Source organism: Hibiscus syriacus, unplaced genomic scaffold (genome assembly GCF_006381635.1).
Source record: "Hibiscus syriacus cultivar Baekdansim isolate YM2019G1 unplaced genomic scaffold, ASM638163v2 tig00110201_pilon, whole genome shotgun sequence".
Taxonomy (NCBI): domain Eukaryota; kingdom Viridiplantae; phylum Streptophyta; class Magnoliopsida; order Malvales; family Malvaceae; genus Hibiscus; species Hibiscus syriacus.
The window spans coordinates 1292834-1319278 of NW_024062624.1; the positions used below are offsets into that span (position 1 = coordinate 1292834).

The window sequence follows — 26445 nt, forward strand, 5'->3', positions numbered from 1 at the left end:
TGTTCCAATCAAATCTTCAAGTAAGAGATTGTTGAAAATCAAAACAAATCCACCGAAAGGTGGAATAAACAAATCCACCGAATAGCAATTGTCAAAAAGGGTAGGTTTATGTTGAAAATCAACAATGGTAAAATCTCATTTTTAGTCATTTTAATTTAGGGTATTTATAAATTAGTCCTTAAGCTTCAACTATAAATATCCTAGCTCATTTAGCTTCAAAACCATCCCAAAGCATTCTAGCTTTCTTCCAATACTAGAGAGAATTTAGAGAGTTACTTGAGAGTTGTTTTCTTCTTTTTATAAAGAGAGAATTATCATTGTTTTCTCCTTGGTAGATCAAGAGAGGTTGTAATTCCTATTTTCTCATAGTGAAATTCTTCTACCGTTGTCCGTAGTTTTTACCCTAAATTTTTAGGGGTTTTCCACGTAAATTTTGTCTCTTTTATCTTCATTTTTATTTTCTCAAATTATCAGTTGCGATTTTGCTCTATTCGATAGCCGTGTTCCGCAACATAATCTACTAAACCCTCCTTGTCTGACCTACAGTTTACTGCTGTTAGAACTCCTAACAGCTGGTCTGGCTATTCACAGTGGCTATAAGGCAACAAACTGCATTGAGTTTAACCGAAGCTTCACTTTCAAAATTATGGAACTAGACTTTTCCAGATGGTTTGCAGTTTTAGTCTTGGAGATGGTCACTTGCCGCTTCCTGGTTTGATCTAATGCTTGTAGTTTGAAGTGGTAGGTGTACCATGTCGATGTGTTTAGAATAAATTCCTAATGTATTGTTCTCTTGTTTGCTTTGAGACAACGATGAGAGCATTATTGTATGAAACTATAAGAAAAGTACATTCTCTTCCTGAGCTGCAAATATTGAACTTTTTGATTAATAATTTCTCAGTGATGCCCGGAGTCACTGTTTATAGTTACTGCAAGTCTGCAACTAACCCATAATAAGCTTGTTTTTTTTTCCAAAATAATTTTTTAATGTATTTTAACTATGAGAGTCTAGTTTTGGAATTTTGATAAATTTAGTTTTAAATTTTATAAGCAGATGATCATATAGTTAAGATTTTTTTTTAAATAATATCATAGAAATAAATATTTGTATCCCCATGCTGGTGCGGTATAATTTTCAATAGAATTTTGACCGGGTACTATTGCTTGATAAGGTTATGATTCCATGTTAAATTTTTCTTTATAATAATTTAATTTATTGGTTAATTAATTCAGATCGGATGACGTCAAAACTCTCATTATGGGTTAACCATTCCAATTCCATTTACTTTTAATTTAGTGAAAAATAATGAAAAGAAAAAGGATTATAAAAGTTGAAATTCAAAGATACGTATAAATTAAATTCGAGTCCAACTAAAATATTCTTTCTTCTGTCAGTGCACTATTCCATTATGCCCAAACAACTGCACTCCATCATTCTCGGAGAACAATGAAGTTTGGTTATTTCCCATTTTAGGGAGAAAAATAAACACAACAAATTGAATTTATTTAAAGATTTGCAAACTGAGGGAGGAAACTGGTTCTTTTTCTTACTACATTATAGATTCTCGGAGATTACCCTGCCAAAATGCAATTGAACTTGGAGGAGAAACACAAAGAAGTACAACAAGACACACTCATTCGCAAGCATTTTTAAACAAACAAACATAACTAGAAGACACAAGAAACCAAGGAAGCACGAAATTTATGGAAGACAAGAAACGACACTACAAATTTAGATATCTTAACCAGATCCACCAAGAACACCCTTTAGCTTCTTAATCTGAGCAACATCGAGGAAAGTAGTCTCTTGTATAATGTCTGTGGGCAAATCATCTCCAAACAAGGCAAAGTCAAGGATTTGGAGACCAGGGCTCGGACTGCTAAAGGATACAAATGCCAAGGCTTGAGTTTTGCCTGCATTGATTTGGAAATGTAATAAACCTTGAGGGAAGACCATAATATCTCCCTTGTTCAGAGATTTGAAGTAAACCTTGTTGGCTGAGGATATGAATCCGGCACATATTGTGCCTTGAACAACAACAAGGACTTCCGAGGCCCCAGGGTGTGTATGCATAGGTATCACACCGCCAGTAGCCAAATCCAGACGAGCCATTGAAATACCAAGTCCATTAACACCGGGGAATTGAGCTGAAAAGGCTGGTGTTACAGCAGCTTTTATGATGTTTGAAGTGTTTCCTGTGGCACCGAGGCCGGAGTAAACGAAATCGTTTACGGTGACCGTTTCAGGCTTCTTGCAAGAGTAACCTGCAGGGCCTTGAGGACCATTTAAGTCCCCAACGCAGAAGTCCGCTGCGTTGGAGGAGGAAAATAGGAAAGATAAGGCGAAAATGATTGCGAGAAACATTCTTTTGCCACTGTTTTTCGAGGCCTGAAAACGTATTAAGCTGAGCTTGAAGAGCGAGTCTTCCCTTTATATAGAATGATAAGAAAGGAAAAATTTTGAGCCATTGCGATTGGTGATTGATGGTATGTCCATGCATACTTTCACGTGACGATGATGAGACTTATTTCCTTTGTGAGAATCGACATATGAAGCAGTGATGCATGTGATTTAGAGGTAAAATTTTCTCACAAAAAAACAAAAATATTCTTTTGCTTTGGAAAACTAGAAAATCTTTTCATCCCATTGTTGCTGGTAAATTTCTTTTCTTTGACAGAGTTTTTAGCTGTAATTTGAATCCAATTTTGATTTATGTCATTTATACCTCTACTCTGAGTCATTTTGTGAAGACAACCAGGATTCGGCCATGAGTATTATCATGCATCTATATATATTATATATATAACTTTCGAGTATCTGCTAGAATAAATGATACAGGAATTTTCATTGAATGCATGCGTATCATTAATGTTTCAATTAAAGCAACCCTTGCCTTATAAAATGAAGGTGTATACATCAAAGATGATAGATTGATAGGAACAGTACTAATCCTGCATAGTTTGAAGGAGTCTCTGAAGTTAACATTGCCTGTTTGCTATCCAATCACACGTATTTGCTACTATCAACTTGAAGTTTTCCACATATATAGAGAATAACACAACATCGTAGCCTGTTATTAAGGCTAAATCAGCATGGAAAACCGAGATCATTGTTTACAGGGTGGAGATTTGAAAAGAGAATGAAAGTGATATCAAAAGAGGTGGTCCATTGGCTCCACGGGCACGCTAGGACATTAGAAGACAATTTAGACAGCTAATAAGAGTCTCTGCAAGTCTGCTCATCAGTTTGGTTATCTCCATGGAAAAAAAATATGTGGGGCTTTCAAATTCCCTGCCTTACAAGGCATCTAGATTAACCCAAAAGGGTAAAATGGTCTCTCAAGCGTTTTCCTGACAATGCAGGATCCTTAAAATGTAAAATACCAAACATTTTTATGGACACAGGACATCAAGCAGGGAAGTGGCAGCTTGAGGTATAAAAGGGTTATATTATCTTTTCTCCGAGGCATCAGGCATCCCATTTATTGACGCCCTTTTTCAGGGCCCTCACTTGAAGCTGCTAGAAACTGTTGTAACAATATATTCACCATCCGAGTAAGTTCTTAAAATGAGTTTACGGCTCATTGTCTCGAGTTGAAGCCAACAGAGGAACAAGATAAAAATCTTCTAGCAGAGGGAAAATATCTAATCTATCTACAAGTAAAGCTAGAGGTTCCTGATGCACGAAGGGTAAGAGCCAATTCCCTAAAAGTGTCGGCAAAGGTAAGGTTTGACAATGACTGAAGAGTACGAGCCAGGCCAATAGCCATCCGTTTTCTAGCTGGAAAAATAGGATTCCCTTGTTACTGTTGTATTATATCATCATCACTCAAGACTTTTCCTTTGGATTTTATGAACTGATTTTCCAGCGGAGCTTTTTTCTTCTTGATTCTCATTGTAAAAAACATGTCTACTTCAACTTCTAGTAAATTCTGTAGATATTTCCAAAAAAATATCTCATATTTTTTTTATGAAAATTATTGGTTTTGGTTTAAATATAAAATAACACTTTGTTATTAGGCCTATGGCTATAAGAGGAAAATTAGAAAGTGAATTTACTCACACGGAATATAAGGCAAGATAAATCAATGTCACTGTAAATAATGAACTTGGTCATCTCTTCCGTCCAATATAGTTACATCAAGCATTAAGACAAACTATTAACAGGATTTCAGTTAAAACTAAGCAACAGCATCCAATTCACAGTTATACATATAGTCTACCAACAGCTAGCCACGTTCTTAACGTCCAATTTCCTGTGTCTTTTGAGACCATTTTAAGGCTACCAGAGTAAAAGCCAACCTCATTACTCTCCAGTCTCCACCAATGCCCTCAAAAATATGTCCTTACTAGTGCCTGCCAATTTGTTTAATCATTAGGACAACTTTTACGAGGCTAAAATGATTTTTTAAATAAATAGTCTGAGAAGATTACAAAGTAGTATCTGTTCAGAATTTTTCTTAGCTTATTGACATTAAAATACCTTTGCGGGTATTTGGCCACTTTGGAAGCTAGAAGCCTAGTGGTTGTCATTCTGATTTCTCATATCCATGTGAAATATCCTTGACCTAGGGCTCTGGACAGCCGACCATTGAATATAAGCCTGGGATAGCAGTCATTCTACAAGATATTATTTTATCATCACAAGAATTTCCACTCAAACTACAGATATAGAACTCACTTATGACGGACCTCGAAATGCACAATCAGGCCCAGCCGTTCGACCACTTACATGATAGGAGTAAGTTTTCTTCTATTCTCTTGCATATTGTTCTGTGAGAATATAAAACAAGCTGGGGGCGGAGCAACAATTTGGGCCTCTCTTTTCTTCTAACAAGCAAAATCAATCTCACAATATACTTTTGATCGAAACAAGAACGTGAAACTGAGCTAAAACATTAAGGTAGCCTATTCTATGTCACAGATAACATTTGTTCATAAGAGGAATACATGCACAAAACATGTCTTATCTTACATAGTTTTAACATAGTAATTGCTCAATATACTTTATGGCAATTGTTTCATGCTAAACAACCAGGTAGCCTAGCCCTAATATTCACTCCCGTGTCTGCCTGGTTCGGTTTGACCATAAGCGTGATAACGAGGCTGTGCCACATGAAGATAAACGAGTTTGACCCGTGTAGCTGGTGCTTGTTAAATCTCTCAATCACTGCCAAGCCTAGTTTGAGCAGATTGTAGTTCATTTCATCGCTGTGTTCAATTACAGGCGAAAGTCTGACAGGAACTCCAGCTATACCAGTGGCTGAAGCTAGTGCTTGAACAATTTGCATAGGCTCCAGCAGCAGTCAAATCCAAACGAGCCATTTCAAAGCCAGGTCCATTAACACCGGAGAATTGAGCTGAAAAGATTGGTGTTGCAGCAGCTTTTTATGAGGTTTAAAGTGCTGCCCATGGCTCCAAGGCCTGAGAAGGCAAAATGGTGACTGCTTCAGCCTTCTTGCAAGAGTAACCTGCAGGGCCTTGAGGAGCATTTAAGTCCCCAACGCAGAAGTATTCTGCCTTGGAGGAGGAAAATAGGAAGGATAAAGTGAAAAGGATTGGACAAATTAAGTTTTGACCATCGTTTTTATTTATTCAAGTACTTCTTAGTAACATTAAACATATTAGACCCTAAATTTAAATTTTAAATTGATAACAATTTGACCATAACTCATTTTATTATTATTTATATTTATACTCTAATATTTCATCCTGATTCCGTTACTGTTTGTTCATATTATTTCCTCACCTTAATTTTTCTCATTTTGTGACACATTCTCAAACAAAGTTTAAAGATTCATGTGAAAGAGAATCTTCAGAGATCAAATTTTGTTAGTAAACCAAGCCTCGTAGAAGCGATCTTTTAACTCGATTGTTGGTACAGAAAATGGTAAATTAAATGCAGTGCTTACATAGTTCACAACAAGACTCACTTTATTGCTATTTCTATTCAAAGAAACTACGACAGAGAGACAATAAGACACAAGAAACTAAGGAAGCACGACTAAAAATTTAGATATCTTAACCAGTTCCACCAAGAAGGCCCTTCAGCTTCTTAATCTGATCAGGATCGAGAAAAGTGGTCTCTTGTAGCATGTCAGTGGGCAAGTCATTTGCAAATAAGGCATAGTCCATGGTATATATACCTGGGTTTGCGCTGCCAAAGGATGCAAATTCCAAGGCTTGACTTTTACCGATATTGATTTGGAAATGCATTAAACCTTGTGGAAAAGCTATGACATCTCCCTCGTTGAGAGATTCGAAGTAAATTTTGTTGGTTGAGGATATGAATCCATCACAAATAGTGCCTTGAATAAAAACAAGGATTTCCGAGGCTCAGGGGTGTGTATGCACGGGCACCCGACCACCAACAGCCAAATCCAGACGAGCTACTGAAATGCCAAATCCATTAACACCGGGGAATTGAGACGAAAAGGCTGGCGTTACGGTAGCTTTTATGAGGTTTAAAGTGTTGCCTGTGGCAGCGAGGGAGAAAATGAAATCGTTTACTGTGACTGTTTCGGCCTTCTTGCAAGAGTAGCCTGCAGGACCTTGATTAGCATTCAAGTCCCCAAAGCATAAATCTAATGCGTTGGAGGATGAAAATAGGAAAGATAAAGTGAAAAGGCTTCGGAGAAACATCATTTTGCCACCGTCTTTCTAGGGGTGGTAACGTTTCAAGTTGAGCTTGAAGAAGTTCATCCTTTATATAGAATGATAATTTGTACACAAATTTTGAGTTTAATATAAGATCTAATTTCCGGAAGATTCAGGAATGAAATTCCTTGATATGAATAATAGGTAAAAATCAAACTTTTGCGTCCAATTGTGACGGATTTAGATTCCTTTTGACTATCTGGTAGCATTAATGAAGAAGAAATTTTGGTTGAATTCGTGCGTATCATTAATGTTCCAAATATGTGTATCCATCGAAGATGATAGATTGATGGGAACAGTACTTTTCCTTCATTTGAGTAAGTTTGTTTAATCATGTTTTATAATATTTTGATATAATAAATTAAGGCAAAATGTTTTTGGACTTAATTGAACTTGTTCAAGATTTTCGAAAGTTTTAAAAAATAATTCAAAGTCCAATAAACTAGAATTTGAGCAAAAAAGTTTTTCACGTACAAAGTACCGATATTGTTCTTATAGTATCGATACCATATGAACAGTACTTATATTGTTCATGTGGTACCAATACCCTAGGTAAGAGAAATATCGATACTCTCTAGGTAATACTGATACTACCAGCTTGTTCAAATTCCAGAATGTAAAATAGGTAATGATAACCAAAGGGGCACCAATACTACTTTACATAGTAATATTGATACCATGAGCATAGTATCGAACCGTTAGGTCTAACGACTAGTAACAGCTAGTTTTATTTAAATATTACAAGGGTAGTATCGATACTCCCTATAGGAGTACCGATATCCTCTGTACTAGATAGTTTTATTTTGTAGAGAAAACATCTCAACGACTTTAAATCACTCCCAACGGCTAGAAACTGCCACAAACACATTCCAACATATAAATACAAGTTCAAGACACTTGAAGAAGGGTTAGAACACTTATCCAAGCAATCAAACACGATAAATTTTTTTTCACTCTTTATCTTTATTTTCTTTTAAATGTTTGTGTTTTTGTGAGCTTTAATTTTGTAAACACATACCTTTAAGAGGTTTTATTGTTTACTTCTTTTTACCTTTTGTAAAGGGGATTGGTTCTATTTTAGTCAAGTGAAAAAAACTAGGGAGTTTGTAAATGTTACTCTTAATCCTTGAAAAAGAAAGAACAAATTAGTAGATTTGTTGGAAAATACTAAGTGAGGAGCTTAGGTAGTGGATGTAGACTTAGTTGAGAAGTCGAACCACTATAAATCGTTGTGCAAAATTCTCTATCTTTTTTTTCTTCTTACTCCCTAAACAATATTTGCCAATTCACCCTCTTGACACTTTTTCGGTTGTCGATCTTCAAAAATCCTAACAAAGTTCCTCTTGACATCGCCTCTTTTCTATGCAATCACATATTTGGTAATATCAAAGTTTTCTATTTAGAGAGACTATAACACAACAACATAGCCTGTTATTATGGCTTAACCAGCATGGAAAACCTAGATCATTTTTTATAGGTTGGGGATCTAAAAAGAGAATGAAAGTGATATCAATAGGTGGTCCATTGGCTCCACCGGTACGTTAATAATGAGCGCAGTTAGGGCTATAGAAGAAATTCTAGACTGCTAATAAGAGACCCTGCAAGTCCGGTCATAAGTTTTATTATCTCCATTGGGAAAAATATGCGAGCTTGCAAATTCCCCGTCTTACAAGGCATCTAGATTACAATACAAAAGTTTAACATTTGCGTCTTTTGTGATCATTTATTTTTAAATTAGATATTAATTATTGTATGTAATCGATTCTCGAACTTGACTTTGATTTTAGTGTTAAAGGTAAACCAGATTATGAATATTTAGTCATACCTAGTCTAGAACAACTGATGATGACTCGTCTTCTTAACGAGTTTTTCAAGACCAAGTCATTTTTCAAACCACGGTTTCAACAAGTGCCACACTTGCAAGATTTTAGAAGTACTTTTTTTATTATTGTTCAGCGAGACATAAAATGAGCTGGAGGTAGAGCAACAATTTGAGCTTCTCTTTTTTCCTTCTAACAAGCAAAATCTTACCATATACGTTTTTATCGAAACAAGGTACTTACCATTTTAAAGGATTAACCTGGAGTTTCTGGACGTGAAACTAAGCTACAACAGGGTAGCCTAGTCTGTCACAGATAACATGATTTTAATCCTACATAAGAGGAATACAGGCATATCAAATGTCTCTTCTTACATTGTTTTAACATAGTAATTGCTCATTCAACTTTATGGAAAATGTTTGATGTTTAACAATCAATGGCGATTCCACATCAAAGGCGTGACTGTACTTGGGTACCTTTTTCTTCACTCAGGAATAGATAGTCTGTATATCCGACAACAGGATCCTGAGTATAAAATGTCTTCCTAATGTACCTATTTAAAGGTGCATTAACCTTCAGCCTCAAGACTAGGTCAGGATTTGAGATGAAAAGACGGCCGTAAGACACCAGATCTGCATCACCCTCCACCACAGCTTGCATTCCCAACTCCCTATTGAATCCGCCACTGCACATTAAAGTTCCCTGGTAAATCTTCTTCATTGTCCTCATTAAATAAGCTTCCTCATCTTCACTCCCGTGTCTGCCTGATTCGGTTTGCCCATAAGCATGATAACGAGGCTGTGTCACATGAAGATAAGCAAGTTTTGACCCCAGCTGTAACTGGAGCTTGTTAAGTCTCTCAATCACTGCCAAGCCTAGGTTGAGCGGATTAGAGTCCATTGCATCTAGGTGATCAATTGCGGGCGAAATTCTGACAGCAACTCTATCTATACCAATGGCTGAAGCTACTGCTTGAACAATTTGCATTAAGAATTTGCAACGGTTTGCCAACGACCCACCGTACTCATCTGTGCGATCATTGATCCCGTCTTTTAAAAATTGGTCAATGAGATAGCCATGTGCTCCATGAATCTCAATTCCATCGAAACCTGCAAGTTTTAATGATTTTCAAGATATTGATGGATACTGACAAAATATAAGGAAAAACCAAACAGCTTCATCTTTGTACTAGTATTCATGACCAAAAACACAAGTTCATACTTCAAACTAGTATTTTAGCAAGTTTGATTACGAAATCTGACATCATTCGACAATGCTCAAGCTGTGTATATGTAAAGGGTAACTCATTATTTTCTAAATCCAGTTTCCTATTTAAGGATAAGATTGACTTTGTCTAGAGGCCTCCATCAAACCCATAAATTGAAATGAATACAGCTTCAGGGCATCGTACCAATAGAATTTGATGTTTAATATCTAACTAACCTGCTCGAATGGAATTCAAGGCTGCCTTGCGGTAATGCACTACAACCTCTGGTATTTCTGAGGTTTCAAGAGGTCGAGGTTTTGGATATATGCCATAGCTCCCATCAGGCATAAGAATTCTCCACCTGTCTGAGACGGGCTTATTTGTTGATGATATCGGTGCCGCTCCACCAGGTTGATACACTGTTTCATTAGTCAAAAACCAATTAAAACATGCTGAATGATCAACACCCAAAAAGAGAGTAAAAAGCAAAAAGGGTACCAAGGGATTGGGTAAGTTACCTGAATGAGATGCTCGGCCTACATGCCACAGTTGACAGAAAATGATGCCTCCTTTGGCATGAACAGCATCCACGATCGGCTTCCATGCCTCCACCTGTTCTTCATTGTAGATTCCAGGAACATGTGGAAACCTGCTTCAACATTGCAATATCAGACAAAAGAAACGCTCTCAAACACATATGAAATAAATGTGACAAAAGGATTTCAAAAGAAGTTTAGGATGGTAGCAGGGAATGTCTGCATAATTCAATAGGTTATATCAGAGACGGACTGAAGAACTGATAGCTAAACTAATCAAATGAGGAATAATATTGGCAAACTATTATATTATAACTCGGTACTGAGTTTGGAGTCAAAAAGGCAAAAAGGGTGCCATTATTTCGCAAACAGTATCATAATTCTGTCCATAGTTTTAAGTAAAACTTCACTCTAAATCAATGTATGGGAAATCAGCAATGAACTTATTAAGATAAGAGTTAAGTGGACTCTAAAAAGCACGAAGTTTGGGGGTAATGCTGTGATGGGACCAGCACTAGCAGACCACTATTTCTGGAAAATGATGCGAGTGACTCGTATGAAATTTCATAATCAAAATTGAGTTACGAAATTACCCTGCGCCAGTGTCGGAGATCAGTGTCCCTTCGGTGATGAGAAAGCCGCCGGGAGTCGTCCTCTGGGTGTAATATTCAGCAAGCGCCGGCCTTGGAATTCCATCCAACGCCCTGCATCTCGTCATAGGCGCCAGCACCACCCTGCCATCAGAAACAAATGCAATGAATTGCCACGAAATTACCCTTCCGTGTTTTTCTCGGAATATTCAGAATCCGAGGAGATAGTGGAGGAAGATGCCCGAAACGAAAGTGCCCTTGACAAGGATCTATGATCCTCCTTAGATCACGGAGTTCGATGCAAACACACGAACTGAATCACAGAAACAGAGTAATCGAAGTTGGAGAGTAGACACAAACCTGTGAGAAAGATTAAACTTTCCCATCTTGTAAGGAGAAAACAGCGTTGGGGTTCCTTGAGATTGGGTTTCTGCCATTGTTACTCTTCCTTTTTTTCTACAAAACTCGATGGTATGCAAATGGATTTATTGATGGTATACTGCAATTGGGGGAATTAAGAGAAACCCACACTTAGAAATAGTATATTTTATTGTATTATTGGTTAAAACTGAACTGGATGTAAACAAATATAAAAAGAGAGAATATGAACATGTGCTGGAATTGAAAATTCTTAGACTGGGAGATGGAGTCGGTGAACGAGTCATGTGTGGCTGCGTTTCTTCATTATTGCCATGGTTTTCGTGTGCTGCTTTACACATTCGTGTTTGTGCCTGCAGCCTTTGCTTTTTCGGCTGAGTTCCGCGTTGACTTTCTTAGGCTGCAGATCCTAAACAGTCAACTTCTATAAAAATATAAACTATTTTCATTCTATAATTTTAGATCAAATTGATGTAAATTTTAAATTGCATATAATCTTTTAAATAATAACAATATATTATTATAAAATAAATAATATTATTCTTAAACATAATTTAACTTAAATATTATTTTTATCAATATGATAAATTTTTTAATTTGACCCAGTCCTTAAATGTTACTTTCTTTTATCAAAGTCCCAGATTCAATAATTAAATTATAAATGTCTTAAAATTTTAGAGACTATTATAATAGTTTACTGAAAATTATATATTGTTTTAAATATATTTTATTTATTTGTATTGTCATGATGTATTTTTAATCATAAATATAAAATTTAGAACAAAAAATAGTACACGTGATTCATTGATAAAACAATATAAAAATTTATTTTTAGTATTATTTTTATTTCTTCTTTTTTATGTTTTACTTGGTTTTTTATTTTTATTTTATAATATATAATTATAAAAATATAATTATAAAATATTTTTGAGTACACATTATAAAATCTACTAATTTTATTTTCCTTTTAAAAATAAAATGGACTAAAATTATGTGTTGGACTAATCACAATTAAATAGGCTCCTGTTAAAGTAAAGCCCATTATTACTGGATTGGGGATAGTCATGGTATCGTATTTGCTACCTAAAACTTGGGCCTTTTTGACGAAATTCTTTGATGTTCTTTTTCAATTTTTGTCAACTTTAGTGGTTATAATGATTGATTGCCAAATGTGTGTTCAGTTTCATATTTATTTTCAATCCACTTAATTATATATTTTTTATTTTTTGGTCAGGCCTTGTCTGCTGGTATGCACGTTTTCAAGCGGGGTGGGGGCTAAATCATCATAGAATTTTTTTATAATATTAAAAGTTACGAGATTTTAAAATAGAAACTAATATTCATAATATAAGGTAATACACAAGTATTTTAAAATTAATATCAATACAAAAGTAAAACATTTTACATAATAAAATATGTAAATACAAAATGCGCTCATGATTGTTAAGTGTTGAATAGATTAACAAGGTAAACTATAATTATAAGGATATAACATATATTTAAATATTAGAGATAATCTTATCGAGAGAAATGATTATAAATTTAAAATATAAATCATAAAATAAATATATAAAAAAGAATTATATTAGAACTTGTAACTCAAAGTACTTTTACCTACGTTAGAAAATTACTATATAAATGTGGTAGGAAAAAGTAAATCGAAGAAAAAAATTTATAACATACGCAAAATTCAAATCAAACTCAACTATTATATTAAATTGTTGGATGTATGAAAGTCATCGATATCGTCACATTTCTTCGACCATCTTTAACCGATCAAAATCATCTATACTATTCAAAATTAAGCATTGTTTACGAAGGATCTTTTATATTTAACAATAACGTAACATAGTCGTTGATCGATTGCTAAAGATATCCACTTTTAATCATTATCGAATTACATTATTTGATTTTGTATCGCCCATCATTTAACTACTTATTTCAAAACATATTTTAAAATTTTCCGTATTTAAATAATTGATTTGAAGTAACGTCTTAATTAAACAAAAAGTCTACCACTATACCAGAGCTACGAAACGTACCCTGTCTGCCTAATTTCGTCAACAAGTGAGAAACCGAAAAACATGCGGAAACGCCTAAACCCTAAATTATTTTATGTTTTATCTTTCTTGGTTTTTGAAACTCAATCTCGGTCAATAATTTCAGCTGCCCATTCAAGACATCAGCTTAAAATAATAAAGGCCTTCCAGATTTTTACATTTTTAATATTAAATATTAGATAAATATATATAATAATATTTAAATTGAAAAATATAATAGATTAACATGAGTAGATTTGTGAGTTTTGACAATTAAGATATGTAAGTAGAAGCAATATCAATAAAGCATTAGTGGGTGAAAATGGTAAACATGAGGTATCCCACACCGAGACCTTTTCTCATCCTGTCCGATGCAATCATACATAAATGTGGGCTTTCGTTTTTCATCACACAAATTGTCTTTGGCCCCCCACCACCATTTACTTTCCTGGCAAAAACAACACCAAAAAAGGACCAAACACCCTTGCCAACCTTAATCATGCCTCTTATTTAGTTCATGCCTTTTCCTCGAACTCAGAGACGGTCATAATTTTTAGAAAAAAATTTAACAATTTCAGAAATAAAAACAAAATTTTAATTAAAAAATAAATAAAAAATTTAAAAATATATGATAATTTAAATTTTTAATGAGGCAATTATCCCAATCAGCTTCCCTTGTTCATATCTGGCCACCGCCCTTCATATTATATATATATAAAAGGTTAATTATCCCCACCTTTTCAAGTACATGTTCACTTGTTGATTTATTTTCATTTATAATTTAGTTCACTTCCATACGAAGACTTTCACTAGCAAAAAATATACATTTTTTACCCTTGGGATGATTGGCAAATTTTACAACTTTTTTTTAAAAAAGTAAAAATTTATATGTCATATATAATATTAATATTTATCCCAAATTGGTAATAATTTAGAATGGCAAAAAGTAAAGATATATTAACTGTTTAATTATGAAAAGTGAAAACTGATCTATAATTTTAACTTCGACAAAAGCCTTTTGACGATACCCCACTTTTTCAAGGCATAAAGGAAGTGGTAAGATCTAGTCAAAAGCAAAACACAACTAAATACACCGAACCTTATATCGAGGATCATGTCCGCACACGTGGTTCAATGTCCACGTGTCATCCTATAAAGCCATACCAAAATTATCTGAAAAATCCTAACAAATTAATCTCCCCCTCTCCCATAGTGACGCATTGCGCGCAAAAAAAAAAAAAAAGAGAGAGAGAGAGAGAGAACAAAATAGTATAAATTATATATTTAGTATCTACTTATCATTTTTTTCCCTTTTTTTTTGACACTTAACTATTATTTTAAAAAATCATATTTAATTGTATGTTTTGACTTCATTTTGATAATTTACCATTAACAAATTTAACATAAATGAAGATGTGATAGTTTTATATTTTATAAAGATAAAGTGATATTATTTTATGATGACACATTGATATTATCGTTAATTTTTTAACGATGAGTGACTAAAATAAAATTAAAATATAATTAGAGATAATTTTAAAATAAAAATAATTAGATAATTAAAACAAAACAAAAATAATAATTAATTGCTAAACGTTTAGGTTACCCTAGAAAATATCACGGTTTAATACTTTAATTAATAATAATTAAACTAATGGTTGAATTTGAAAGGTTTCATGCAATCGCTGCTTTTTGGGGGAAAAAAGGATTATTTCCCAAAATTCCATTGTTTCCATAATCTCATTCTGTCTGCCTAAATAAGCTTTCACTCTGAAACTTCTACCCTAAAACCATGACAGAAACCAGAACACAAACTTATAGCAAGTGAAACTGACCGTCTCCTTACTTCGAATGTTGTCGTTTTTTATTCGTTGCGGCTTCTAGAGCTTCTTATTGGTCCTGTGTTTTTTTTTCTTTAAAAATAATTTTTAGTTTTGACGGGGAAAAGGAATTTTTTTTAAGTTTTCTTTTTGTTGATTTTAATTTTTCTTATTAAAAACCTTCATTAATTACAAAGAGGGGGGAAATCTGAAGGTATTTGACCTCAAGGAGAGAGCTTGTTTTTCTTTATATGGCGGCTGCTTAAAACCCTTTATGTTTTCCTTATCTCTTTGTTAAATTTGGGTTTGGTTTTCCCCTTAATTCATCGATCCGTGAAGTTCTAAGACGATACTCGTTTGGTTGTGGCTCCAAGTTTTTTTACGAAGTTATTTTTGGGGCTTTGTTTTTCTTCAGTGTTTAATTTCTTTCGAGGTTAGTTTCAGTACCCATCTGTATCTGAAAAGCTCTTTTTTTTTTCTCGTTGGATTCACAATTACTCTTTAGATTGTTTATTAGATTTTTTTGTGCTTGACTTGCTCGAGTTTATGAAGAACTGTGTGCGCAGTACTGTGTTTCGGGGCATCCTATTTTATTGCAATAATATTGATCTGTTCCAACCTCTGAGCCTGTTATTCTCAAGCTTGTTATAAGTTTTAACTGAACTGTTTTTTAATAATTTATAAGTAACTGGATGATTTTCTCATCTAAGATAGACGTTTAATTAGTGTAACTTGCCTGAGTCCATAGGTTGATTTCGTTAATTTCTTGAACTCGTTTCTTTGATTGGATCGGTAATCTTTTCAGATGATTGATTATGATTTGTTGTAAGACGGGTTCCACTTGAAGGGCGGAAATTTCAAAGCTAGTAATTTTAGTCACATTCAATGAAATATTTGATATTTTTGCAATTGTTTATGTTTATTTGTTGTTTGGTCGTGTATGTTGACTGTTGAGTGGCTTTAAGGATGTCTAAGAGCGAAGATTCCGGTAGCCCTGGATGGAGTGCATCCTTTTTCATGCCGACAAAGGAGGATGTTGCTAGAGCAGTTGCTTCTGCTGCAGCAGCTGCGACTGCTGTTCATTCTCCTCGACCATCTGCTGTATATTCATTGAAAGATGAAAATACCGGTAGCAGATTTCAGAAGCTACAGCATCATGTATCTAGAGTGTTAAAAGGTTTCTCGCAGCGCACTGAAGTGAGACGTGGAACTTACAATCCGGAAGTTCTGACTAGCCAAAAGCGCCAGTGGGCTAGCTTTCAGCTGCAATATTTGGTATATTACTTCATTCAAGTGGACATTTTTTGTTAATGCTACTCAGACCTGTTATGGACTTTCACAGCAAGTATATACTGAGGGATGTAATTTTGTTTATGAAGCTGTTATTTTTGTACAACATTTACAACCCTTAATTCATGTATATGATTGTTATGTAGCTTGTCTAATTATCACTCAATATATATTTATTGCAAGGCCTAATAGGAGGCCTGATAAACCTCTTTTATTTTACTTGTATATGTTCGTTATGTTTTAACTAGAAACCAAGAATCTCAAAAAATGTTTTAATGACATTGTAATTTTACATGTGCAGGATCATAGATCTTTTAAGGAACCCTCAAGGTTGTTCGAGAGCATGGTTGTTGTTGGACTTCCTCCTAGTTGTGATGTTCAGGCTCTTCAAAGGCTATATGTCACCAGACAGTTTGAAGGTTCTGGGAAGTTGCGAAGTGCTCTAAGTTGTCAGAATAATTCTCGTGTCGAACCTTGCCTCGAACCCCAGGTGGGTGTTCTTCGTAAACAAGTATTTTCTTAAAGACCTCTCATGTTGAGGAGGGGGATTGCAATGGATCATGTCTTTGGATATTGATTTTGTTCTCTATCGCCAGGTCTTATTTGTTTATCCACCAGAAAAGCAGCTACCTATTAAATACAAAGATCTTCTTTCATTTTGCTTCCCTGGAGGTGTAGAGGTTGGCTAATTGTTCTTCTTCTTCCATTTATTGTTTGCAGTGCATAGTAGTGTGAAATGTTCATGCTAAAAAGTGTTTTAACTCATGCTGTCTTTTGAATGCTCAGTTGAGCAAGTTTGTCAATTTAATTTCTGTTTCTTTTCCCAGTAAAATATATATTGCATTATAGATGCAAATTTAAGCTGTTTTTTCTAAAGTCTGTCTGTGCTATATCAGGTTCATGCCGTTGAGAGAACTCCTTCAATGAGTGAGCTGAATGAAATTCTTCTTTCGCAGGTATTTTTGCTAAAATCTGACGATAATGCTTTTCCACTTGAATTTTGATAATAGATTATCTAAAACTAGTTGCCTTTGTACCTTCCGATCACCCTTCTTGTGGAGATTTACCATAAAAATAATTGTAAATCATAATTAGTTCTAGATTTGTTTAAGTGAATGCTTCAGACTGCATAGTTCGACTGTATCACTTGATTGACAATGTAAAGCAAATCTTGTTTTCTATTGTCTCTCAATTTAGAGACTTATATAAGCACGTGCATGTACATTTATATTTGGCAAATGTTATGTCTTGTCAAATGCTAATCTCTTAGGTTACAATTCATGTCCTGCAGGAACACCTAAATCAAAGTGATCTGTCATTTGTTTTCCGGTTACAGGTAACCTTTGAAACATAATGTTATTTGGTTCTGTACTGTTGAAATTTCTTTTCTCATTGTGTTTTCTATTTTAAGTTGTGCTGCCTGCTGCTTATGTGATCAAAACTTGACATGTTGGATGTTGATGATCATTCATCATTCTAAAGTTTATAGATGTAGTAATAGATGCTGAAGTGAAACTTCAATTCCATGCTCCTATCAGAGCTATTAATAGAGGCTAATGTGTTCTGGAATTCTGTTGAACTGACTTTGTCTCATTATTTTTTGATCCCCAAATCCTTTTCTTGTTAGTAACCTCTGCTAACAGATTTGGTTTGTATTGTGGTTGTTATTGGGACATATATGTATACATCTTTTGAATCTTTTACTCATCTGTACACTATACTTGATCTTTAAGGTTACTATATCACTCCTTATTGCTATTTTATGTATATTTTTATTTTTAAAGATGAGATTTTGTTGTTTCCCTCATATCTTGGATTGTTTATAAAATGTATAATTTCTGCTTCAGTTCTGATTTCCTTTATCATGACATTGTTAATTATGGTAGCATTTTATATTTCTGTGACTATTCGTTCTTTCTCTCTCTAGGTTGCTGATAATTCCACTTTGTATGGGTGCTGTGTGTTAGTTGAAGAAATAGTACAAAAGCCCTCTGGATTGCTTTCTTTGATTTCTGATAGACAACCTGCCTACCCGTCTCGGAGTCGTTATGTGATGACCACTCGCAGATGTTATTGCATTCTTTCGAGGCTTCCATGCTTTGAGTTGCACTTTGGTGTTCTTAATAGGTGTGCTTTATTAACATCAGATACAGCAAATGATAATGAGGATCTTGTAACTTATTCTTATTATTTCCACTAAGAGCAAAATGTAGATTTATTTGGACTGAAACATCAGTTAAGATTTGTGCATTAATGTAAAAGTCCAACTTGAAGTTTTTTAGACTGAAATCTTGAGGATTTGATGCTAGCAACATGGTTTTAGTTCATCTCACTGGCTTCATAACTTTTTTTCTCCTTAAATTTTACATGCAGCATCTTTGATGAAGAAAGGTTGGAACGATTAACAAAGAGTCTCGGTGATATAGATTTGGAATTGTCTGAGAGTTATAGCAATGAAGCAATTATAGATGATGCCTTAACGGATCAAGGAGCTCTGGAGGACATGCAGAATGCAATGACGGAAACCTCCGAGTACAGTTCCACAGATTCTAAGCCTGGAGGTACTGATGATTGGAATAGTTTGGATCATCAGATGCTTGAGGGGGACTGTGACTCAAACAAAGTTGTTAACCGTGATACTGTTGTTCCATTTGATCTTGAAACTGACACGTTTAAAAGTAAAAAAGAATCTAGTGGTGCATATCCTGAAGATTGTGACACTGATGTTGATGAATTTACTACAAATAAACAAACAGCAGAACGACATTTGCCAAATGCTGTTCTGCCATTTCTGCGCTATTATCAGTATGAAAGCTCTGAGTCTTCTTGCAGGTAGAACAAATTTTATAATGTATTGCGGAAGCAAGCCTTTGGGTCTTTCAGTTTTAGGAGTCTTATCTTTCAGTTATCTTTTTAATAAATATGGTATTGATGCCTGTGCAGTTTTCAAGGTTCTCCTTGTGATGATAGGAATTTGAGGAATGATGTTGATGATACAGAAACGGAAGAGGCATCTATTTCTGGCCAGGAAGATTCTAGTGACCACCTTGATATCCTTGAATGGGCTAAGGTTTGAATATGTCACACTTTAAGTAATTTAATCTTTTTTAACCTTACCCTTATGGCATGCCTCACTTTTTTTCTACATTTTAGATAAAGTAATCCTCCACAATTTCCAGGTAAACAATCATGGATCATTGCAGATACTATGTGAATATTATCGGTTACGGTGTCCAGGTAGGGGTTCAAAACTTAGGTTTCATCCTTTGGAGCACCTTCATCCACTGGAATATCATAGACCTGATGAACAAGTTCTGCGTATTGCTGGCTCAACCATTGATTTGAGATCTTGCAGTACCAGTCTTGAATTTGCTGAGGTAACCATGATTATTGGTTTCATAGGATGTAATAATGTTGCATTCCTCATTTCAGACTTGGTGGTTTAATTCTGTCTCACTATTATCTTCTTTTATCAGGCACACACTGCTCTTTTGGCTGAAGAGGAAGCAACCGCTCTGTCAACATGGGCTGTTGCATGCATGTGTGGATCTCTGCGGCTTGAACATGTAAAAATATGTCCCTGCTTATTTACAGAAGCATAACATGCTGTCTGAGGTTTTCGAAGTTGATTTTGATGTCATGCTTGGCTTTTTGGTTTTCATATAATACATTTTGCTCATGGACTCTAGTGTCGTGAAATTAAGGATGTAACATAAATTTGTTTTGTGCTTTATAAGTGCATCAATAAATCTAGTGGTGAACTGTGGTGCTGTATTATTAATTCTAAAATCTGTTTCTATTCATTAATCTGTGAAGTCCAATCATTATTTTAATCATAGAATTTGTTAGTTTTGACATATTCTTTTAACCTTATTCTATTTGATATTTTAACGTACCATTTTCCTATCAAAAAAAAAAAAAAACCAAACACCATTTATCTTATTTTCCTTTTTCTTGTTTGCATGTGTATGTGTGTGAGTTGACTGTTCCCTGAAGATATGATGAGCATTGGTGATTTACATTTGCTTGGTCTTGTATAGACTTTTGAGAGGCTAGCTGAATTGATTCTTCTTATTCTGCAGGTGTTAACTATCTTTGCTGGAGCATTGCTCGAGAAACAGATTGTAGTTGTTTGTTCCAATTTGGTAGGTATTAAGTATCATCTTAATGATGGTAATCTATTTCTAGTTGACTATGTTTCAACTACCAATCTTTATGTTAAAACCTGATGAATATGCTGCAATTATATATACCTAACCTCAAAACTAGTGTATCTCCTTCCATGGTCTCTAAGGCTAGTTGCACCCATTACGTTGGAACTTTATATAATTAGATCATCGCTCGGGGATCACATGGATTGGGTTTAAGAGACCTTTTTTTTGTTGTTGTTGAGATTTTCTGCTTGATGTTTATGACTTATTATGTTTTAATGATGATATGGATTATTCCTACTGTTTTTTTTTTTCAAGTGTTTAATAGTTAGAAATTTAGAACTTTTGCATTTATACTAGATTTGAAATTATATGCAGGGAATCTTATCAGCTATAGTTTTGTCAATTGTCCCTCTTATCCGTCCATACCAATGGCAAAGCCTTTTGATTCCGGTATATCTCTTAACGGTCACTTCATATTTTCTAAGTTATTTAGACTATTCAGATTTCTGTACTTACATTCAAAAGTTTGCAGGTTTTGCCGGATGATATGCTAGATTTTTTAGATGCGCCTGTTCCTTACATAGTAAGTTTTCAGAAAAAAGGCTTAATGTTGCATGCTTGAATTGTTTAGTTTCCCGTGAATATTTATTCAGTAATGTGTCTATATGTACAAGTGATACTTTATGTTCCAAGTGGTAATGCTCATGTCAAAAGGGAAATGAGGCCAGACTGAAGAAAGGGTTTGGTGACTTTGGCCCATGTTTGTAGAGCACATACTAGGAAAGGAGGGTAGACTAAAGTTCTTTGCTGTTATTGAGCTTATGAGGATATCATATCCAGTAGGGCAAAATGGCTAATGTAACCCGTTCAACTGAATCTGTATACTTGGAAGAGGCTTGGTCATTATCATATATGTACTAATAAAGCCTCTTGGCTAATCTTGGCTAAGGTTTCACTCTAAGTATCAACTAGAAAGTAATATGATCTTTCTGAACAAGTTATCTCCCCCAGGAATTTGTTTTCAATGAATTATGTGGTGGAATATTGAATTAACATACACTTCACAGTTTTTCATTAGTATTGTTTTTTTTTTTCAGTTTTCTCCGATGTATTTGTTAATAGAATTTTACTCATCTCTAGGTTGGTGTAAAGAACAAAACCAGTGAAGTGCAGTCAAAGTTGGCCAATGTCATTCTGGCTGATGCCAATAAGAACCAGGTATGCATCTTCTCAAATGTTTGCATTACAACATGGCATAATAATGTAATTTCATTATAAATTCTACAATATATATTTTTTATTTTCAATATTATCTCCTTTTGCTACTAAAAGTACGTGTTTAAGTTTGACTAGTCTACTAATGTTTGCATTTCCTCTCCCTCTCTCTCCCCCCTTTTAAAAAGTTCTATTGGGGAGTTTGGCTTGCCAAATCATTGTTGGAATGGTTTGATGTCCTTTTCTTTTATACAACCATATGCTTTTAATATGAAAGTTTTCATATCTCTGTTTGATTTTTCTCAGATCAAAAGGAAAAGGTTAAACACACAGACCAAAAGCCAGTTTTCTTGCTTAGCAAGCAGAAGACCAAATTTCCAAATTGCTTGCTTTTACTTTGCATGTTTTTAGTTCTTACAAGTTTGTACTCCACTTTTTAGTACCTTTTTTCCATTGTGCATTTGAAGAAGACGTTTGTTCTTGGGAATTATTTTAGTTTAGGATTTGGGTCGTTCTCTCCTGTTCTGATTTTATCATTGCATGATGTGATAGATAAAGGCATCCACAATACCACAATTGCCACAGCATAGGGAGCTCTTTGCCTGCTTAAGTCCCTATCATGCAAAGCTCGTTGGTGAAAGTTATTTGGGGAGGAAAAGACCAGTATATGAGTGCACAGATGTGCAGGTATGCCTTTTGCCTTCAATTTCAGTTTTGCTTTTTCCATGCAATATTAAATCCAAAAGACCTTTTACTAACAAGCTCACTTATGACGTATCATGCAAAATTATGCAATTCTAATATTCATGAGTGTGGCTCAATTACAATATATTTAGGATTTTCTATCAAGTGGTCACAATTATAGTGTGATCCAACTATAATTTATAATTTCGACCATCTTTTGGTGGACTAGTTTACCACCATTTTAATGAGAAGAAAAACTATCAGCATTTATGAAGTTTATAATTTGATCATGTCGCTTTATATGGTATTATTGGTATGAATCACTGAACCATCTTTTATTTGTTTCATTTCGGGTATTGCATGAGTACTTGTTCAAGGTCATCTAATGAAGTACTGCTGTCATATATCAGTGGTTTGTTAATTGTTGTCTTGATGCTGTTAATGGTATAGATTGAAGCTGCCAAAGGTTTTATATCGGTGTTAAGATCATACTTGGATTCTCTTTGCTCTAACATGCGGTCACACACAATTACAAATGTACAGTCAAACAATGATAAGGTTTGTGTTTCGTTGAATTAGAATAAATTTAGCCAAGCAGTTTTCTTTGGGTTCTTTGGTATCTGAACAAACCTACTATGCATTTTACTGCTTTTTTCGTTAACTTATTTGTGAACTATTTAGGATTTTCTATCATAGATATTGTAGTTACCAGATCCAAATTACAAGCTTGGTTTAAAAGGGATATGGATTGCATAGGGGATTATAAGGGGCTTTGATGGAAGTTCTTTACGGGCTTGGTGTTCCTTGTGTGTGAGGTGGAAGATGGAGTTGCATAATGCACAGTATCTGTTTTATTGTGATACTTTGTATTGTTTGAAAACAAACAATAAAATCCTGAAGTTCTTCCATGTTCAGGTATCATTGCTTTTAAAAGAGAGTTTCATTGATTCATTCCCTAGTCGTGATCGACCATTTATGAAGGTGAGTCCCTCATTTCCCTTAACTCGATCTCTAGATATTAGCCTTAACTCCTAGTTTCAGTATAATTGTGGTATACTGGACATGTTTTCCATCTATTTTCCTGTCGGGATGATTATTTCCATATTCATTATGAGTGGTGCTCATGTTAAATAGCAGATTTTGAAATATATATAATACTGACAGTATTCCCCTTTCTCATCCCAGCTGTTTGTGGACACACAACTCTTCACTGTACATACAGATCTTGTTCTATCATTTATCCAGAAGGAATAGGAGAGACCACAATCATCCAAAGATGGCCTGCTACCGTAGTGTTGTAACTTGGACATAAGTTCAGCAATGATTGTATAATGTCAAATCATGTTATCAATCACCATAATGTTATAGGGTTTTTGAAATATATTCAATTCTCCCCAATGCCATTTTCTACTTGCCTTCATGAAATTGAAAGTACAATTCAATGATATACTTGATCCTTAAATGGGATTTTGATCAAGTTGTAGCATCATACATAATTTATCAAACAGGAAGAGTAAAATTTTAGCATATGCAGGTCAATTCATTTACTTTTGTTCCCTTTTTCTTTACTATTTGTGTTGTCGAATTCAAGGAAATAATTCTCGGGGATATGCCTTGAAACAAAGGGACTGGTAAACCACAATCAAAACAGTATAATACTGCAATTCAAATTCCTTGTCAGTTCGAAAGGTTAAGACACGTGAATCTGCCTGCGTACAAGAAGAAAACACAAAAGCTTAAGGCTTTTCCTGTCCGCTGACCAAACGTTTGGTTAGTGGAAAGGAACAGTGTCTATAAAGCAAGCAGCAGACTCGGTTTTAATGGTGCACGATCTAGTATCTGTCCAATATTCTATAGAAACCTTCTAGTTCCGTCATTGACTAACAATTCTAATGGAAATGAAACTCTTTTTGTTAGTCTTCAAATGGCATCACAGAGTCGAGCAGTCAAGTCTTCAATGGGCCTTGTTCTCAACCTATTGAGACGCACCTTTGCTATTACCTTTGCCTGGACTGACGGTAGGGCCGTGGAAATATCGGGAGTAAACGTGGGTAAGGATTAATGAAGTTCGAACATTGAAATTAAATGGGAATAGTAAAATATGATTGATTGTTGAGTTATTAACAGTGGGAATAGTCTTTTTTTCAAGCGATGGATCAGATTTTTCAAGCTTTTGTAATTATGGCGGCAGAGAGTAATGAATGAGAAAACAAGCAAAATATTGGCAAAGTGGGAAAATGGCAATGCTAGGACCACTAGAAAAAACTTTGCTGGGATTTCGAAGACATGATTGACCATAAATATGCTTTTGTAAACTGTGAAAATGGTTACAGGTGGAGCTTGTTGTTGGCCCACATTTGACATTTGAGTCGGGGAGTTGGAGCCCTTAAAGGTAAAACAGTGGGTGGTGGTGGTGGCTCCAGGATCATCAATGAAGGCCAATACTTCCCACTACATCGCTGAATCATATGATCCCAATATTTCAAAACCCCAAAAAAAGAAAAACATTTCTTATATTATTCTCATTAGTCACTACTTTTGGGAGCAAAGTGAAGCGATGCAAGTGGGTTCTACCAAACTATGCTGAGGGTCAGTTTGTAAATATATATATTTTGTCATATAATTTGATTAATATATTTTTCTATAATTTCTAAAAGAGTTTTTTTTTGCTTTTTTTCACGCAAAAAATGAATCTTTATAGTTAAGAATCCGTCTTTCTACCATGAAGAAAAAGAGGGGGAAACATCTTTTGTATGTTGAAAAAAATCAGAAAGCAAACCATCTTATATCCAAGGAATAAATGGGGAGGTGCCGTACATCTGGTCAAGTAGGTAATCTTATGTTGTTTTGAAGGTGTGTTTGAAGCTAGGAGGGGGGATAAGGACATCTCCATACAGTGCCAAAGAGTACTTTACTTTGTACCAACACCTGCCAAACTCAAAACACAACAACAGTGCTTGGGAATTAAATGCAATTCCCCAGGGTTTCATTAACTCCATTAATCTCAAAATCTGTGATTTTCTCCCACTATGAACCCCTCACATGATCTTTCCATGCAATGCAAAACTACAGGGAGAAACAATAGTATAATTTGAAGACTGTTGAAAACAGTTGTGTCCATTCTAACCCTCTTTTGGACCCTCCACTAGCTAGCTGCTGCTTATAATTATATTAGAAAATAGCCAATAGGAGTCATGATGAACAGCTGCCATAGAGCTTAGGTTAGCTGATATATATATATATATATATATATATATATATATATATATATATATATATATATATATATATATATATATATATATATATATTATCACCAGTTCTTATTATAAGAATATTAATTTTTGGGTTTAGCAATGCAATGAGTTGATTCTTTCTTCACCCTTCACTAACCAAATAGGGAAGACAGTGCCTAGCTGAGGTGGTTTGGATTATGCAGATTGCAGACTTGGCTACTTTACAAGAGACAGATATTTGAGAATTAGGGAAAACAGAACATGAATATATTATTTACAAAATTGAGAAAATCAAAAGGTAAAATGATGGGAAAAAGGGGGGATTAGGCTGGTTAAGCCCCAAAAGAACCCTAGAATTAACCTTTCATTTTCCCAAAGTTGCAAAAAGATATATAAAGTAAGTGGGGGAACTGAAGAAGAAAAGTAAAAGAGTTAGTAGCTGTAAAAGCCCAAAACCATACGAACTTCTGATGTGGCAGAAACCCCCATCTAAGTTAAAATAATAATGATAATAATACTACTATCTTTTATTTTCGGAAAATTGTTAGTGAATATACAGTTAAAGAAAGATGTTATTGATTTTATTATTATTTTTTAAAAAAATTGATAAAAAATGATCAAAAACATTATTATTTCTATTAATTTCGTTATTATTGGGTCTTTGACCGGTTTTGTTAACATATCCGATAAAACGCTACCGATTTTGTTATTTTTTTACCGATTTTATTATTATTAGACACTTTACCGAAAATATTAAAAAAATTTAATATTTTAGATAAAAATAATAATAATTTTAATAATTTTTATATCAATTTTATT

The 26445-nt window shown here is 34.4% G+C and overlaps 2 protein-coding genes and 2 pseudogenes across 4 annotated transcripts; 1 reads left to right on the forward strand and 3 right to left on the reverse strand.

Moving 5' to 3' along the window:
- Positions 1 to 1522: 1522 nt before the first annotated feature.
- LOC120218775 lies at positions 1523 to 2497 on the reverse strand (annotated as a pseudogene).
- A 3502-nt stretch (positions 2498 to 5999) lies between these two features.
- On the reverse strand, positions 6000 to 6667 carry LOC120218776 (annotated as a pseudogene).
- A 2178-nt stretch (positions 6668 to 8845) lies between these two features.
- LOC120218772 (12-oxophytodienoate reductase 3-like) lies at positions 8846 to 11352 on the reverse strand. Its single transcript, XM_039215665.1, has 5 exons — positions 11171 to 11352; positions 10814 to 10954; positions 10203 to 10333; positions 9921 to 10103; positions 8846 to 9586 (listed from the first exon to the last, which is right to left on the reverse strand). Exons 1-5 carry the CDS (start codon positions 11245 to 11247, stop codon positions 8928 to 8930), a joined length of 1191 nt encoding a protein of 396 aa, XP_039071596.1. The 5' UTR covers positions 11248 to 11352; the 3' UTR covers positions 8846 to 8927.
- Positions 11353 to 14976: 3624 nt separating this feature from the next.
- On the forward strand, positions 14977 to 23761 carry LOC120218778. 3 transcript variants are annotated; one of them, XM_039215667.1, is made up of 19 exons: positions 14977 to 15480; positions 16013 to 16322; positions 16639 to 16827; positions 16934 to 17017; positions 17234 to 17293; positions 17629 to 17673; positions 18265 to 18464; positions 18711 to 19169; positions 19281 to 19407; positions 19517 to 19714; positions 19814 to 19903; positions 20420 to 20482; positions 20867 to 20941; positions 21024 to 21074; positions 21632 to 21709; positions 22259 to 22393; positions 22841 to 22948; positions 23306 to 23371; positions 23576 to 23761. In XM_039215667.1, the coding sequence occupies exons 2-19, from the start codon at positions 16014 to 16016 to the stop codon at positions 23642 to 23644; spliced, it is 2406 nt and encodes an 801-aa protein (XP_039071598.1). In that variant the 5' UTR covers positions 14977 to 15480; position 16013; the 3' UTR covers positions 23645 to 23761. The 3 variants fall into 3 exon arrangements, with proteins under 3 accessions (XP_039071598.1, XP_039071597.1, XP_039071599.1); XM_039215668.1 differs by lacking the exon at positions 14977 to 15480 and having other exon boundaries at positions 15972 to 16322; positions 18711 to 18856; positions 19043 to 19169; XM_039215666.1 differs by lacking the exon at positions 14977 to 15480 and having other exon boundaries at positions 15971 to 16322.
- Positions 23762 to 26445: the final 2684 nt, after the last annotated feature.

Coding starts and splice junctions, on each gene's coding strand:
- LOC120218778 (XM_039215667.1), top strand. CDS start 16,014: ATGTCTAAGAGCGAAGATTCCGGTAGCCCTGGATGGAGTGCATCCTTT. Junction 20,942..21,023: donor GGCAAAGCCTTTTGATTCCG/GTATATCTCTTA, acceptor AAAAGTTTGCAG/GTTTTGCCGGATGATATGCT. Junction 23,372..23,575: donor GTGATCGACCATTTATGAAG/GTGAGTCCCTCA, acceptor TTCTCATCCCAG/CTGTTTGTGGACACACAACT.
- LOC120218772 (XM_039215665.1), bottom strand. CDS start 11,247: ATGGCAGAAACCCAATCTCAAGGAACCCCAACGCTGTTTTCTCCTTAC. Junction 10,955..11,170: donor AAGTTTAATCTTTCTCACAG/GTTTGTGTCTAC, acceptor TTCTGATGGCAG/GGTGGTGCTGGCGCCTATGA. Junction 9,587..9,920: donor CTTGAATTCCATTCGAGCAG/GTTAGTTAGATA, acceptor TAAAACTTGCAG/GTTTCGATGGAATTGAGATT.